Here is a 17,692-nt window from a genome sequence, read left to right on the forward strand (position 1 = left end):
GACCATGTAATAATGTCTTTTACTTGAGTTATTGGCGTGACTTTGAGGCATAAAATGGTGTAATTACTTTGCCTACAGACCCATAGAAGGTCTGATGAGGGTAAAACAATTACTTGTCTTATCAACCTGTGTTACATACAAAGTACTTCACCTACAAATGTCGAGATATCTGACTGAAGATCTTCAAAATATAACCTGGGTGTCTTTCAGTCATGTAAATTTGTTGCAGATCATATTCTTGTTGTGGGAGACTGGGAATAGAGTTTGTGTGTAACAAAAATAAATACAAAGTTGTGAGCGGCAGTGAAAGGGCAGTGGAACGTAAAGCAGAAACAGGCAGTTGTGTAGACAGTCAGTGAATTGGAGCTGTGTTCTTTGGTCTAATTATAAACCAGAAGAGAGAAATGCTCACACAGTGGCCGATCGCTGTCCACTGCGGTTCCAGAGCTGCATTTAAGTACTGGGTGGCACCTCTCTGTGGCTCAGAGTTACGGGAGCTGACATCCCACATGGAGTATTCAGCATCGACAAACAAACTACAATGAACCAGTTTTCACAGTGGTACATTTGAATTGAAATTTATCTTGAGATTTTAAGCCCCCCCCCACACATGACAGTTCCATTAATCTCTGCTACTACGCTTCCTGCCCCTGCTACAGCTCCATCTCAGGAGCTACACATCAATGTAATGTGATACAGTGATGTTTATCATTTGTTGAGAGTATCAGAAATGTCTTGATTCACTGAACACAACAGTACGTTAAAGGGTGAAGGTTGAGTTGTATTATATTTTGGTGTATTGTGAGGAAATAAAACAACTGCATATAGTATGAAACAGTTTGCCACAGACATAATCCAGTCTCGGATACGAATCATAATCACTAGCCCTGTAAAGGTAAACAATGACCTTTAAAAAGGAAACGCTGCATGTGTTGGTAGATTGTACAAGTGTTTATCATAATCTGCATACAGTCAAATGTTGACACAGCAAATGATATGCTGGCACAAACTTGATTACCAACATCAGTTATTAAGCTGCACGATATACCCCTACAACATCTTGATATGAAGTGTATAATCTCATACAGTATTCATGAGAGGCGTTGTTGTCGCTAAATAGGAGAGAGAGAAAAACAAACAAGCAGGGAAGTAACTCACCAAGCTCCCCGGCTGCGTTCCTCCCACCGACAGCATAGAGGTGTCCCTTGAGTGCACTGAGGTGGAAGAAGGTACGTTTCTCATTAAGGCAGGCCACCTGGATCCACTTGTTATAGCGGGGGTCGTACCGGAACACGGTGTCCACTGCTGTCTTGCCTTTGGTGTCATAGTTGCTTTGGCCACCCACCACATAGAGGAAGTTGCCGATGACTGCAATGCCATGTTGGTAGCGCGGTGCATCCATAGGTGCCAGCGCCTTCCACTCATGAGCCTTCTCATCAAACAGACGCAGCTCCTTACTCACAACTAGCTGCTGCCTCAGAACACCACCCAGCGTGACCAGGTGGGCGCTGTCTGAGCGGATGGCTGTCCGTTCTGACTGCATAACCGGTTGCATGTACGGCATCATTTGGTAGTTGCTAGCTTCCAGGAGAAGGTTGACACAGGTGTTGTCTGTGCGCATAAAGTCTACAGTCTGTACGTGATTGATGAGCTCCTGGGGGTTCATGAGAGGGAAGCGGATGTTCTTCATGAGCTTTGGGGCATAGTCCATACGACCGTCTTCGTATCGTAGCCAGCGGCAGGCAGCCTTGAACAGATCCAACTCAGTGCAGTGTTTCAAACTGTTGCTGGACAGTACAAAAGCCAACCTTTCAAAAGGTAGCTTGACAAACTCTCCCGTGCCCAGAAGTGAAGGGAAGTTCTTCAGGATGAAATTGTTGACGTATTTGTCCACCTCTGTGAGGTTGTACGTGTTGGCAATGCGCCCTACCTCAACACAGTTGTCAAGAGAAACCTGTGAGGAAGAGGAGACCTCATTAAAGCTGGTGAAGCAGATATGGGTGACTGAACCCTCCGAGTGTGAACATACAAACTTGCCTCATTAGATAAATGTTACAAAATATTAGCAATTTAGTATTTAGCAAATTAATAACATAGGTTATTGACACAATTTTTTTCCCTGCTTTTTTTTTTTTGGTAACATGTCATTGCTGATCTAATTTCTTTGTGCCAACAAAGATCATTAACTAGAGTCAAGAAAAGAAAATATATTTAACTCTTGACTAAGTTGTGTTGAGCTCATACATTCTCAAAATCTCTAAGCATCAATGTGGGAAATTAACTGTATTTTGATCCCTTTTACTTAAAAAAAAAAAAAAAAGTTTACACACACACTTGATGCTACATTTGTAAATGAGATAATCATAAACACATTACCACGAGCTTTTTTCACTCATTGCAATATGAAGCTTGTTGAGTGAGTGCATGAAAAACAGAAATTCATGTTCATATTTTCAGGTTCTAGCTTTATCAATATACAGGAGAATAATATGAAATAATTGTCTAATTCACCTGGAACAACTGGTCCTGAAGATTGAACCACCTGATTCTAATTTCACTTCAGTATTACTACTTGCAATTATAATTACTGCTAAGTTTTTGATAATTCCTTGATTCTTAATGGTAAGGAAGCATGTAAAATCCCATTTAAGCTTGGTGTGAAATTGTTGGAAAACTGGTAATTCCAAATGCAGACATTTGTTTGGCTGAAATAAACGAGTATTTGGGATCTGCAGACTTAACACTCAACAGCGTTTCTATGATGATGATGATGATGATGATGATATAAACAGCAACTACTGTATAACTGCTGAAGACCATTCTAACAGTCCTGCTTCCTTACCCCAGATATGAGGAAGACCTTGCAGAAATCCAACACAGGAAGGATCTGTAAGAAGCTGGCCGCCTCAAGTGTGTCTTGGAGATTCTCCATGTTGAGAGACAACTTGGCTGTGTAGATGAAGTCGATGATCTTCTTCAGGCCTATTCGGTTAACTCCATGAAGCTTGATGCACATTAAATCCTGTTCTTTCATTCCACCTGCATTAGGGGTAAGTAGGGGATGAGAAAAAGTAGGTGCTAACACGTGGTACACCTAATACATAATCTTGTTTGACTGACATGTCTGTGAGCAGCCAAATGTTGTTGTTGTTTTTACTTGGGAGGATAATTCAGTTGACAATAAAAAAAGGTATTGTTTCATGTTGATGCATATGCAAACAAGCACAAAAATGTCAAAGGCGTACACCAAGTTTCAATTTCTGTTCAGAGAGAGGACTGAAGGTGTGAGGGAGAACTCTCTGCTCAGCATCTATGCTCACACTCATCACTAATAAGATCTCTGTCCTGGCACAGTTTCTCCAGTCGACAACTTCAACAAGATTATCTTCTCAACTTAATCACATACTTTACATGCCAAATCTATAAACCTGTTTCCTCCATTGCCATGAAATGAGGGCTGGTCAAACAAAGTAGAATAAAGTTGGAGTATAGCTCATTAGAGAGTATCCCTCATAGTAATCATGACTACACTGATCACCTGCATACAATCAATCCTGTAAAAAATGCTGTTTAAATTAGAAGTGAAGATATGTTGGCATTCATACTGGTATTGACCAGTGTGGATTATTTGTACTTTCTTTCAATTATATACTCAAATTTAGGTACCAGTCATAAATGTAAAAACTAACATGAAGTTACTTGTGGTTTTTATGGTGGCCCTGTAAATTGTTAAGAGGAAGCAATCGGGAAAATAGAATTGGGATTTTCTAGATATTGTGAAAGTAAATAAATGACCAAGAGTTATGACCAAGATTGACGTTACAACTCTTGGTCATTGCAGAGGCCACACTTCTTGGATTGGTATAGGCCTAATGTAGATAATTGATTTACATTAATTATAATGAAGCAGTCTGTTTACAGTGTTCATTTAGGGTCTTTTCATACGTGACAACATTTGAAAAACAATCTATTTCAAGTAACCCAAGGTTTTTGGAGTGTCACAGTGCTGTGTAAAGACTTCACCTGCTGCTTCATCTCCAAAAATACTCTGTGTAAGTGTGTATCTGTATGTGTGTGTCTGTATGTGTGTGTTTGCTGAGTGCGCTTACATCTTCTACTCATACCGTCATGGCTCAGAGAGTTATATTGCTTGTGTTTCAGGACTTTTACAGTGTGTAATTACTGTCCCCCTTCTCTTACAGCAGCAAGTGTGTTGCATTGTACTCCTATATAAATTGGATTAATGTAATAAATATCTAAATGTTAATGAGATGTAATCTGTATGAGAAATAAATGAAAAATGCTGGTTGGTAATTTGACCTGTATTTTCTGCTGCATTTCAAAAGATGAGAGGATGGAAAGTTTGGGATGATGAACATGATAAACATCCCATGATAGCACTGTCTATGAGAACATACTAGCATGATAACATACGCATTAAGCTAAAAGCACAACTTAGAGACCATCAGTCATTTACCATCCTCCCCAGATCCAGACAAGGAGAAAGACACCCTTCTCTCCTCTGTATGTACAATAGGGGAGAGCCTCAGAGTCCATGTGACTGCTAGTTAGCTCAGCACAATGTACAATAGTAGGTGGGCAGGTTAGGACGCCTCTGTTAAAAGTCATCAAACAGATAAGGTTGCTGCGTCAAATCAGTGCGCTCAGTCAGGACACTAACATGGCTGCAGATCTGTAGTCCTGATACCGCTATCTACTGTATTCCCCTGCGTTAGGTGCATCAGGAAGATGCTAGAGTCAAATAATTCACATTAACAGTTATAACAAGTACAAATGGCTGTGAATGTGAATGTACAATAATGCATATTCTAGATGAGCACACAAACAACACTGGAGGGATGAAGTCACAAGGTCATCGCGAGTGAATTCAAAGGGAGCAAAATGACAGTGACATAACGGGGACTGCCTTAAGAGCATGGAATTATTCATGAATAAAGAAAATGCTTTACGAGAGAATTCTGTGCAGGAGGAAAGAAGATTAAGAAAAATCCTTTAATGAATCCTAGCACCAAGAAGCACATCCCACACCGCAATCTGTGTCAGTGTTACTGATACCAGTGAATTAGCGAAACAACTGGAGAGCAGATGTTGTAGTTAGCGTGCAGCTTTGTTGTCCCACCTGTGAACATGGCTTTGAAATAGTCGGAGGAGGAGGCCATCATGGCACGGTGTACAGGGAAAGCTTCATCGCCATCTCCAGCCACCAGTGTGACATCACATAGCAAACCCTCTATCCTCAGCTGGTCGAATCCCTGCAAAAGAAAAATGGAAGCCGAATGTGACTGATGAAGGGAATTATTATAAATTATGCAGTGGTTTTATTGCAGTGATCGAGAGCTTCAGTCGGGGCAGGATGAAGACGGTCATGTGATTACTCTTCTCTGGTCAATAAGAACACACAGAACAACAAAAACAAATCTGTCTCAGCCACTGAATTTTCCACAATGATTCATTATGGATCAATCCAGCTACCTTTGAGCTATGGAGCCAAACAGCTAGATGAAGGCCCTCAGGTCTACTCGAACCCTCTTGCTAGTCGTCTAGTGTGTGCATGGCACTTTAAAATGATATGTTTGGAGCAACAGCCACAGGGAGATTAATCTCCTTATTATCCTTCCAACATTATAAGTGACTTGAAAGTCTGTGGTGATTATTTACATGGTGAACTACAGTCACTTTTTGGAGAGTCATGTTTTCACTATTTAATTACCTGACTGCTGTGCTCTCTTGCCCATTATTTATCTGTTGTGACAGGCAAAAAAACAGACACAAGTTAATAGCAACTCTAAAAGCATCTGCAGTCATCAGTGGCAAGTTTTTAGGTCGGTTGCTTCCACATGCATCGGCCAAATGAAATTAGCAGTTCCTGCTAACTAACTGTGGCTACAGGGTGTAAGACCAGATGGCCTAGAAAAGTCATTACTGCGCCTTGACACCAAGAGCTTAATGAGCAGTAAAATCCGCCAACAGCATTCAGTTTCAGGTGAGAGCAGGTGATGAAGGGCAGCTATTTCTGTGGCAGTGACTCCTGTTCTCCTCTTCCTGCGAGGGGGAGAGAGTTCAGGAGGCAGGACATGACGCTACACAACAGAGTCTTGTGTGCCTTCCGACAAGTTCCGAATCAGTTCTTCACATCACAAGTTCCTGAATCTTGTTGTTTCATCACTTAGACCTGTTTTGGCGTGGTCTAAATTTCCCCTTCCTCTTCACCCTTGCTGTTTGCATTCGTCCGGTTTCACACCACTTTGATTAAAAAAAAGGAGGTTTCACGCCTACCCAGTAAATCCTCTGGATATTGACCTTTTCTGTTCTCCCATTGGTGAAACGAGACAGTTGACAGTTTTTATCTTGCATATGGCCGGTTTATGTCTGTTTAATACCCGGCTGATTCAGACATAGTAGTCTGTGTAACAGTAACTGTTTAAGTTTTATTAAAGCTTTTCTATACACTCTTGATCAGCAACATTTTGAAATATATGTTGTGCTCACTCAGAAATCTACAATTCTAATGAATGGAGTCCATCCACACATTTCCTTGTGTAAGGAGAAGCGGAGACCACATTTCCAAGCGTGAACATTTATACAGCTCATATTTCTCACATGCTCTCTATAGGGGCGGCACCGAAAAAAAACGGAACCTCAGACAATGGTAACATTTGCTGGATGTTCGCATATTCATATGAAGTTGACACAAGGGTTCTGATCACTCACCTGAAGAACCACAGAGCTGTGTGTGTTGCTTGTGAAAAATCGAGTGTTTCCAGTCTTTGATGCCTGAAGGTGAGCACAGATGCCCATATCACCGTAGCCCAGAGCAACTTTCATGTGAGCGTCGTCGTCCTCCACGAGGGATCTATTAGGAAAGAAAGGAAAGACATTCTTACTTGAAAAGGGTAACAAAAGCTTGTATTTCCATCTAATTTTAGCTCATGGAAAGTAGGACAGAAGTTTTCAAAGTGATACTACTTAAGGACACATCGGGGTGGCGGTAGCCTAATTGTTACAGATTGTGAATGGAGGGTTCTAAAACGGTGGACACCCTGGGAAAACTGCAGCTGAAATAGGGAATAAGTCTGTTTCCAGCCTCGCCGAGGTACTTCTGGACACAGATTTCAACTCAGGCCACACAAGTGGCTGCTTCCACATTGAATTCCAAACATCAAAGTGAATCTACCTCTTTCCTCGCCCTAACTGAAATCACATCTGTATCATGTTTAAATCAAGTATTATCTTGAAAACAGCAGCTCATTAATGAGCCATCTTCCTCTCTTACATCAGCAGTACAGCTCTGTCAGTACACAGCTGTGTGATCATTCACAGCTCGCATTCCTCAGTAGTCGACTGTAAAAGCTCAAGGCGAACACCAAGTAAAACCACCACTGTATGTTAGTTATTCTGTGACAACGTGCAGATGTGTAAATCCCTTCACCCAACATCTTGTTTCTGAATGACAAATGTTTTACTTTTGCACTTTCAATACAAACCCCCCCCCCCAGTCATGACTGTAGATGCTCCTGTGATTTTGTTCACAGTCTATTCAGCAGCTTGAACCAAAGCCAGATGTATCAACAGCCAGCCAGAGAGTGGTGTGATATCTGGTCAAAATAAGGACTGGCCTGTGAGGACGACCACAATCAGGGATTTTAGAACCCTCTGACCATGCCAGAACCACTCTGGTCAAAAGTTATTTCCCAGATTGCTTTTGAAATTTGTTGCAGATATTAACTGCACCCTGTGTGTGTGATCCCAGGCCTTAAATTTAGCAGCTACTACAACTGACTTTTCGACTTGGACTTTTTTAAATACTGCCAAAAAGAAAAAGAAAAAAATTGCAGAAAATACTCATGCCCTTTAATGGATGAGCGAAGGTAAGATGTTGATGATCATAGAGCCTCTTCTCTTGTGCCAACCCTGGGGCAGCCTTGCAGTTTTTTGTTACTTGATCCAAACAAAATGTCTGGTTTGCGGTTTGTAATAAACAAAGTGGCGCCTTGAGGCCAAAAGCACAGCTTCAGCATACAAGACATAAAAAGGTCAATTACAGACCAAAAAAATAAATAAATAAATAAAAACATTTCAAAGAAATCCAGAATTCCAAAAATAACAAAGTGCCAAACAACTCGCTTGTTCAAAGCGAGCCTTTCTACAGAGCCTTCTTGATAATGTTATCTTTTAACATGTAGTGGTCGAGCGCCTGCAGGCAGGACACTGATGAAGCACTTGCCTCTTGTAAACTGCACGGCGATGCGATTTATCATCTCTCTTAAGAAGACATGAAATGAAACAAATAGGCTTCAGGGTACTGAAACGATCATTCGAATTTAAAAATACTGTGATGAAAATGAGAAAATATAAAAAACAAAACAGGGGGTGGCATGCCTCAGAGCTAGAGTGGCCGTCTAGCAAACGAAGAGTCGCGGGTTCGATCCTCACTTCCCCCAGGGACCATGTCCAAGTATCCTTGAGCAAGATACTGAACCCTTTATTGCTCCTGATGGCCCTGCGATTGTGATGGACTGGTGACCTGTCTAGGGTGAACCCCGCCTCTCACCTAATGTCATCTGGGATAGGCTTCAGCCCCCCCCCTGCAATCCTTAATGGCTAAGCGGTATAAAAAATGGATGGATGGGGAAACTAAACATTAATTGTGATTCATAACCCAGTGATTCTACACTATAACAGAAACATGTCTAACAGGGAGTCTTTAACTGAGCCAAAATGTGTACAAACTGAGCTCAAACTAGGACATCAAGTTGTGATGTAATATAGTGTAAAGTCCTCGAATGATCCACACCAACATGGCGAAACTTTGCACTGACAAAGCTTTCATTAGAGATGAAGACCCATTTGTTACACAACGTGTGAAAAGTCTGATATGTCGCCTGCGATCTCACACTCTATTAAGGTTAGACCATAAACAATACAGGAGGGATTTTTGAGTAAGGTTATTACGTTAATGTACTGGAAGGAGGTACTTTTACCTAAAAAAACCTTTCAGTGAAATAAATAGAAATGACCGAACAGTCTACGAATAGTGTATAGTTTATGCAAGTGGCGCCTGAGTACATAAAGGCATTAACTTTCAGATGACGACTGGCCTGGTTGTGATGAAATATTGTTTTACAAAAATGTCTGGCTCAGCAAAAGAGTGAATTTGTGTCTTCAAACGAGCCTATGAGCAGGCAGAGCTTGTCAGATGTGGAAGACTAATAGTCTTTGAGCAGACTATTTATATAATGAAGCAATTCGGAGCTCTTGTGTAGATGAGGACTTGATGTTGCAGTGTATTTTTTTTAATCATTTGTGAGTAAATGTCCCCCTATGCTTTCTGTAGGGACATAATTCAACCAAAAAACAAAACAAAACAAAACAAAATACGATATTTGGCAGGCTGCAGTCAAACCTTTCAGATCTTTCTCGTGTTTAAAGTTCTCCTGTTCATTAGTGTGGCAGATTTAGGCCGATACATGAGACTTGTTTCACTTTGACTGAAAAACAAACATCTCTCAAGATACAGTGGCACAAAAATAGAACAACAGAGGAGGATGCACACATTCAAAATTCATGTCAGATGAAAGTTTAAGGACACGCACACGGAGGCTGCACAATGAATTCGAATTTTAATCAAAATGACACTACGGTCTGATGCAATTTCCAAAAAGCTGTAGTATTTGTTAAAGGCTAACCGTGTGTTAAAAACATTTTAAATTAATTATTGTGGTGGTGCAGAGATGTCCTGTCTTGGGAAAACATCTTTTTGTGGTATGGATCTCCACAAGCATCACGTTGGAATGTTTTTTTTTTTGTAAAAATGTAAAAATGAATAATAATGATGTAGAAATCTGCATTCCTTCTAAAATCACAAATCATAACCCCAATATTGTAATAGAACGGGAAAAAAAGTTGTGTTAAAATATTATATCCAAGCCGGGCAGCCCTACATACCTTTATTAACTCACTCAAAAAAGTCCGTAACACTAAGACGTATACCTGGGTAATAAATCAGTGGTCACATGTACCAACAATATCAATTTTAACAGGGAAAAGATTCGATAGAATTTTCCTCAGCATTATTTAAAATGATTTACATGCAAACTTCCATGAAAGCATACAATAAACACGATCATTTTACAGGTGTGGTTACACTCACGTGTGACGGGAATAACAAAAAGTGAAAAATGAGAGCAGGTGGTGATACAACATGTGTTAAGTCAACCAGCGTTGCAGTTTTTTTTTTTTTTAAATTTTGGTTCTGACTCATTAATAAAGAGGTTAAATTCGTTCATTTTCTCTCCTGAACTTTACTAGAAACAGGTCGTTACAAATCATCAATAATTATCGACAGAATGAAATGAACCATTCCGTGCCATGTATTTTTTCCCACTATATTGCTCAGCCCTCTTTAGAAGATCACATAAAAACATTTTTTCTTTCACTTAGTCACAAGCTGAAGATCTAAATTTGATGCAGGTCCTTGTGATCGCAGCAGTGGGGTGTCGCTTCTGGTGTCATGCTTTGGTAGATATGGGAACGGAGCAAATAAAGAGTCTTAGTGCATCAGAAACTTTATGTTTTCGTCTGCTTTGTTGATGCACAGAGTGAGGAAGTCAACCACCCACTGTAACTTTTTGTCTCAGGGTTCTCCTGATGTTCCCAATGTGCACTTTAATATGAAACTGAGTGCTGTACGGTGACTTATGCACTTTGCAGAATGAATGGGAATGCTGATAGAAGTCCTGAGAGGTATGAAGTGTATCATGCAGGAAATATATAATTGTATTTGCAAAGTTTTGGGCTTCAATTATTTAAGGTCTCTCGGAGGTGAAATAAAGTTTGTCAACTCTTGAACTGTAAGTCAATTTGGCTCCATGATCTCGTAAAAACAGATGATTGTGTTCATTCTTATTGAAAGAAAACAGTTTTGTGGTCAACTATCCGAGGAACTGATGGAAACTCCCTTTTGCCCCCCCCCCCCCATCAAAGAAACTCATAGCCAACCTCAAAGCTGACAAAGGCCAACTGATCAAATACTTTGCATCTCTTCAACTAACCTCACCTGGTTACATTTTGACAAACTTAGAGGATCATGGTACACCGATTTTGTTTTCCACAAAACCATTAGGCCAGAGACATTTTTGGCATGTGAAGGATGGACAATAAAGTGAAACTTCAGCCAAAAAAAACCTGCCCTCATTTACGTTAGCACTAATCCAGAAAGGCTGCTGTTAAGTTTGTTTTTAGCTCAAAGTGTTTGTGGATTACTGAGCACACAGCTGGATTAAGAGGACGGGGATTATGCCGCACCATGTGCTTGAGAATTTGTAGACTAATGTTTTTGTGCAGTTTTGCTGCTGATTTTAGTTGGTGGCTATGGGGCGCCGTTAGCTTCCAGCTAAGTATACATGGCTGGCTCTTTCTGCTTTCTCGAGTCCCAAAGAAGTGATGCAGGGCTGAAAAAAATGTCTGTGGGCTCAAAACAGCGATTTATGAGTACTTAAAAGGCAAAAAACACTTTTTTGGGTGAAGTATCACTTTGATAGAAAATCAAGCCAAATCTGTCATTCCTTACACATGCTGAAGAGGAAATAAGGAACAGGTAGAACGACAAATGCGGATTAATAGACAGTGCAGAATAGAAACAGAAGAGAAACATTCCTACTACAAGAGGTAAAGAACAGTTGTAAAACTATGATCTAGATCAGTGCTTCTCAAAATTTTTCAAATGATGAAACCTCTTTAAAATGTGTTTTCATGACTAAGACAAAACCATTACAACAAAGATGAAAAACAGTAGTAAAAAACTAAAAGCAAAAAAAATATGCCTTTGAGTGAAGCAGTATGGCACCGCATCATAAATTGGAGTTATTAAAGATTTAAATGCTTTTTTTTTTTACACATTTTTTAATGAAAAAAAAAAAATCACAGTAAACTGATTTTTAAGAGAATGTAGCTGCATCACACTGTTGTTTTACTCTGTGTTTGACATATTAAGTGTCAGGAAGTTGCTTTGGTAACAATGCTAAACAGGTATTTTCAAGTCAACTTCCAAAATTCTCACATACCCCCTTTGAGAAACACTGATCCGGACTGCACATGCTTGAAATATCTACACTCATCATCCAATGCATTAAAACCAATAACAGGTTTTTTTTTTTTAATTCGTATAATAAAACAGCCCTGCAATAATTGTGTTATTTCTTATTGAATCTGCTTGAGAGGGGAGCCGATTGATTACAACAGTTATTTTGAAGGCTGTACTTTGTTGTTGAACTGTACTGGGTTTGACTAATAGGTGGTGTACCTAATATTTTGTCAGGCTCACAATATATTAGGTACAGCTCTCAGTCTAAGCCTCCAAAATGACAGTTGAAATAACGAACACGTCTCTCAAACATTCAATAGATAATGAACATTTTCATCCTAATGAAGCAGTGATTTAATGCAGGGCTGTTGCTGTTTTGGCTGATAGGTGTAGATCTTGATGAACTACATTTAGGTATTAAGCAGATTTTAGAATGAAGATGAGAGGATGAAAATACGTTTGACATTTTCACAAGGACATGAAAATGAAGAACCTGTAGGAATTTGTCAACAACATCACAGCTGAACCCGGAGAGATTTGCTTAACCAGTGGTCACAATTACACTGACACACAGCACAGGAAATGTACTGGTACATTTACCCCGTCAGGTGGTAAGTCGGACAGGCAGCGAGGAGAGAGTGGGTTGTCCAAACCACAAAGGAGTGTTGGTGGCTGCCGGAACGAAACAAAGAAGACAACATCTACAGCATCCCACATAAAAGTTCTGCTCTTTGAAAACACACTCCAGAACGGAGATGGAACCTCTAGATGCATGAATCATGAATTAAGTATTTATGCTCATCAGCATTTAAAGTCTCACTCCACACAGAAATGTGTTTTACTTCTTGTTAGTACAGCTGAATGTTTGAGCTTCACTGTGTAGAATGATGCATGTATAGAGTCTGGAACTAGAAAGCTGATTTCACATTCCTTAAGTGTAATTTTTTTCTCTTTTGCTCTTAGCAATCTGATTTTTAAGAAGTGGGGCTACGAGCGTAGTTTGTGACATTGCAAATGGTTTGGAAGCAGAATTTGGCCCAAAATTCAACTTGCACAGGTATAAAGTGGTAACTTGATGTCTCCAATCAATGCAGAAACAGTGAAACAGAATAGAAGGAGACATCGTGTCCCCAGCGGCACTATGAAAATACCTGCATAGCATAGTCTTTTTTTTGGGGGGGGGGGGGGGGGTTGTTCATGAGGGGAAAAGGGAGTAGTTGTCAATTTAATGATTTATATGTGGCAAACATACACAGAGGTGTGAGTTGTCCAGCAAGTTCCTGTCGTCGAAAACCACCTGGAGACAAAAGCCTTGTATATCTTTGCGTACCATTAAAGATAATTTACAACATGACTGATAAACTCATGTACCAATTCAATTCGAGAAGAATCATTGGTCACAGGTGAGTTACTATGAAATGAAAGACAATTTTTGTGTTTAAAGGTGCAACATTAATATGACAGAGTGCAGATACATCAGAAACAAGACTTGTGATTGTATCAGAGTGTGGGTCACTCTCACAGCCCTGTCCAGCCAACTCTTACCACCACAAGCGGGGGTGGACTGGCTGGTATTTTTTTCCCATTTCATTTTTGTATTTGTTATCCTGCCTTTTGGACCAGTAGATCATCAGCTGGGATTTGGCTGGCACAATAACTATATCCTTCTGTGGTTCCCGGCACCGCACACCAAGCTTACATTGAGAGTGAGATAGAAGATAAAAAAGATAATGAGAAGCCAAAAGAAAAAAAAAAATGCTTGGGTGGCAGAGAAAAGCTCCCAAATGTGTGGAGCTCAGCCGTATTTGCAAGGACAATGGCTGCTACAGTGGCACCTTTGGCAGCGGCAGTGCCACCAGTCCAAGATGGTGAGAGCGTGGGGGACCAATGAGCGGACCAGCCCAGGTGGAAGACAGCAACACAAGTAACTGTATAGGCTAAACAAGGATTGTGATAGTATGATATTATTGAAATTGCTTGTTTCATTTTCTATGTGAAGTGTAGGATTTAATATATGGCTCTAGCTCCGTCAGGAAGAAGGGAGGGAGTGAATTGGTACACTTGTGCTGGTACACTTGTCCACAGTGCTTACAACTAAGCTTCGTAGTGGTCTGGGGAAATAGTAGGGTAGCTTCACATATTTAAGGAGGCCACATACATGTAGTACTGGTAGGTAGTGTGACGGATTGTGGTGGGCCAGCCTGGGCCAAAAATGACAGGGCTTTTTTTTTTTTGGTTCCACCCCTGACAACAAGCACTGGAAAATTGGTAGCTACAGTGAAAAGCTGCGATAAAGAGCCTATTTTTAGGTCAGAGGAGCTTTGCATGAGTAGTAAAGTTACTTTTATTTTCACCAATGTTGGATTTGAGCTTGGCTTGGAGAAAGAAGGGGGTCAAAGGAAAAATTAGGCAGAGGAGGAAGCAAGAGGACTGAAAAATAAGTGATGAAGGAACAAGAGTAGCAGTCTATCCAGTCCCTTCATGTCAGTGGAAAGCTTAAAACCATCTTTCCACCACTGACAGCTCGGGAAGCTTAAGTCAACTTAGCTTTTCCCTGGGATGACAGTGGAAGGGTGTTGAAAGACTTATGAGTATAGCTTTACTGTTTTGTCATGCTTTGCTATACATTGACAGAAACATCATTAATATCATCTATTTTCAGTCCTGAACACCTAAAAGACAGTTTCATGGAATACACTAGATAATTCCATCAAAGAGTTTTTCATGTCTATCCGAAACAGCCAGACATACAGCTCATCTCTTCTGATAAGATCCCCTTCGGTAGATGCGGTTCAGAGTTTCTATCACTTTCGGTTCAAAACGACCTCTTATTCACAGTCAGCGCAGAGGAAATAAATAATCCAGAAAACCTAAGTATAATGTGGAAAGTGCGAATAAATGTGTTGCAGTCCATTAGTGTTGGACATGGACAACTTTATCACACAAATTGCTTTACAGTTTCATGACATTTACTTGTTATGAAGGGTCACGGAGGACTCAGGTTCAGCAGCTGAATGCAAACTACTCATTCAAAACATAGAAAGACATAAAAAAGATAACAAGGTGAATATAAACAAAACAAGGGCAACACTGACGGGATTAGTTGAATCAATCAACAACTAAGTCCCTGCCCAGCCTTCCAAGTAGAGCATATGACACACACCTTGAGTGACGACTCTTAATGCAATGAAACCAGGATGTGCTAAAGAATACATCTTCAAGATGTTATGCTGAAATAACACCTAGAGAAATGCAGATCACAACCCTTTTAATATGATGCAATCAAATAACCTTGCTTTGGATTTCACTTTCAAAAGACCTGTTAAATTGACAAATCTTTTCAGATGTATTATAATCTTTCTCGTACCCATCTCAGTTAAATCAACCAGTTGATTTCGAATGTATATTCAAAAAAATAGCTGCCAGGAAATAATAAAATTTAATCTAATTGCATATTTTGCAAAGAATTGAAATGAACTGCATATATTAGGTTTGGATGAGGCAAGCATTTAAAATCTTGCAATTCAAACAGATTTTGGTGAATGCAGGAATACATTCATAGATATAAATTGTATTTTCATGAGCAAAATATGACCTACAGAGTTATCTCATGTCACTATTAGTCCCTCTATTTCCGTCATTATTAACAACCCCACGATTCAATGATACATGGGGTCTTCCATCTTTCTTTCATCTCCAACAGACTAGACGCAGCCAAGGCGTATTGCTGCCCTCTGGTAATTAGTCACACCTCTTGTTATACAGGCTAAATACACGTATGGCATCAAGGAGCAATGGCGCTACACTTTTTTCTAACTTTTAAAAGTATTTTCAGTATTGTGAAATATAATGTAACAGTACCACACACACTACAACAGCAGGCTAAAAAAAAAATTGCGAATGCAACAATGCCACAGCAGCACAGAGCTGTGACAGTCGTGTTGCAACACTCGAGCCTACGTGAGAATTTACAGCACATTATCTTCTTGATTTCTCAAATTGGAGAAGACATCAGTAGGTATTGTTTCTTTCGGCAGTTAACACTTCTATTCATCCAGCGCCACGTCTACCGATGTACAGGAAACTAGCTTTACTACTATGAAATGCATCACTGGGCCAGTGTTTCCACATGTTTAGATTCTGTAGATCTTGATTTTAATCTAGCTTCCCTGCAGAAGCAATACCTGTCTTTCCTCACTTCAACTTAAAATCAAAAATGAAAAATTCTAATTTCAATAGTTGTTTTTCGAGAATTGGTTGAAGCTCATTTCTGTTCTCCCACAACAAAGTAAGAGGCAATATGGTAATGGAGAGGAGGCAGCTGAGCAGTCTTTAAATTCTTCCATCATACATCGCCATATCATCAAGCCGACTTCAAGGCATACAAAATGTAGAGATGCAGGTGATGGATAGACTGCAATATGAATGTTAGAATAGGCTCATCATCATAACAACTACAGCCATTTTTATTCCACCAAGATACAAAAACGAGTCATGACCGAGACCACAGACATTCCAGGGGAGAGGAAGCTATCACTTCACAGACAATTTCCCACATCTGTGTGAAAAGTGTCTCACAAATGTTTGATCTGCCTGTTCCGATGAAAACTGGCACTTCAATAAATACTGCTTTAGCTTAGCAAGCCAGACAAATAGCTGCAATTCAGTATTCACAGACTCAACCCCTACTGATTTAAATGCTGAATATAATGCATAGATCTTTTTTTTTTTTTTTTAAATGCAGGTTTTTAACCTACCTGTTTTGAGAATTTCCATTGATGAACTTAAATGATTTAAATACAGCAAGAGAGCATGACATAAGAAACAACGTGAAATGTGAAAATACCCACCCATGCAATTTTGTAAGGCACGTGTATTACATAAACCATTTATGTGCATCTCCCCACATTCGATTAGTTGAACTAAGAGCTCTAAAGGAAACCATGGAGCTGTAAGTATTAACAGCCCTCTCTGTCTGGGACAAACTAAACATAATCTCCAGATAATCACTCCAAACACCACTAATAATCTTCACTTAATTGGTAGAATATCTATGTTTTAGCCGTAGTACTCTAATGAGTCTGCAATTGCACTTTGTAATCAAAAAGCACTTCAAGGTCAATGCTTTTATATCATGAAGGGCTGTGTGATTTATGCTCAACTAAAATTAAAACCATTCCAACCAGCACTATAAATAGTTAAGCCACAAAAAGCCACAAAACATGTTTGCGTGTGGGTGGAGGAGACAATCTGTCAACATGCACCAAATGCTAAATCAACCTGAATGATGCTGTAAGAGGGAACACACCCCAGCTGAGGATAAACACAGCCAGAATAATTGGCTTGTAAAGAAACTCAGCATTTTTGAGGAATAGCTATAAAATAGATCTCCTTTACCGAATTGTCACAGCAGATCTGTGGAATCACCCAGCATATGGAAGAAAAGCCGGAGATGTCAAAAGCAAAGGAACTATCCTAAATTCTGGATAAAACGGTACAAAATGTGTCAAAGCATCTTAATATGTTTAGCTTTTGTCGTTCTATTTTTAATTGAGAATAAAATTAATGAGTTCTATTTTCCTCCTTCAA

The 17,692-nt window shown here is 39.8% G+C and overlaps 1 protein-coding gene across 4 annotated transcripts in view; it reads right to left on the reverse strand.

Annotated features, from left to right (window-relative positions):
• Nucleotides 1-17,692, reverse strand: part of klhl13 (kelch-like family member 13) — a 38,451-nt gene that overhangs the window by 8,137 nt on the left and 12,622 nt on the right. For 3 of the 4 annotated variants that reach the window (XM_086226952.1, XM_086226951.1, XM_086226950.1), the window contains 4 exons: nucleotides 6,733-6,874; nucleotides 5,141-5,273; nucleotides 2,843-3,039; nucleotides 1,159-1,954 (listed from right to left, as the gene is read on the reverse strand). In XM_086226952.1, coding sequence (XP_086083078.1) covers nucleotides 1,159-1,954; nucleotides 2,843-3,039; nucleotides 5,141-5,273; nucleotides 6,733-6,874 — 1,268 coding nt within the window. Of the gene's footprint in view, nucleotides 1-1,158; nucleotides 1,955-2,842; nucleotides 3,040-5,140; nucleotides 5,274-6,732; nucleotides 6,875-12,703; nucleotides 12,776-17,692 lie in introns of all 4 variants that reach the window. The other variant, XM_086226949.1, reaches the window with a different exon arrangement.

Source organism: Aulostomus chinensis, chromosome 15 (genome assembly GCF_037954235.1).
Source record: "Aulostomus chinensis isolate RoL2024-O1b breed Wild chromosome 15, RoL_Achi_v1.0, whole genome shotgun sequence".
NCBI lineage: Eukaryota > Metazoa > Chordata > Actinopteri > Syngnathiformes > Aulostomidae > Aulostomus > Aulostomus chinensis.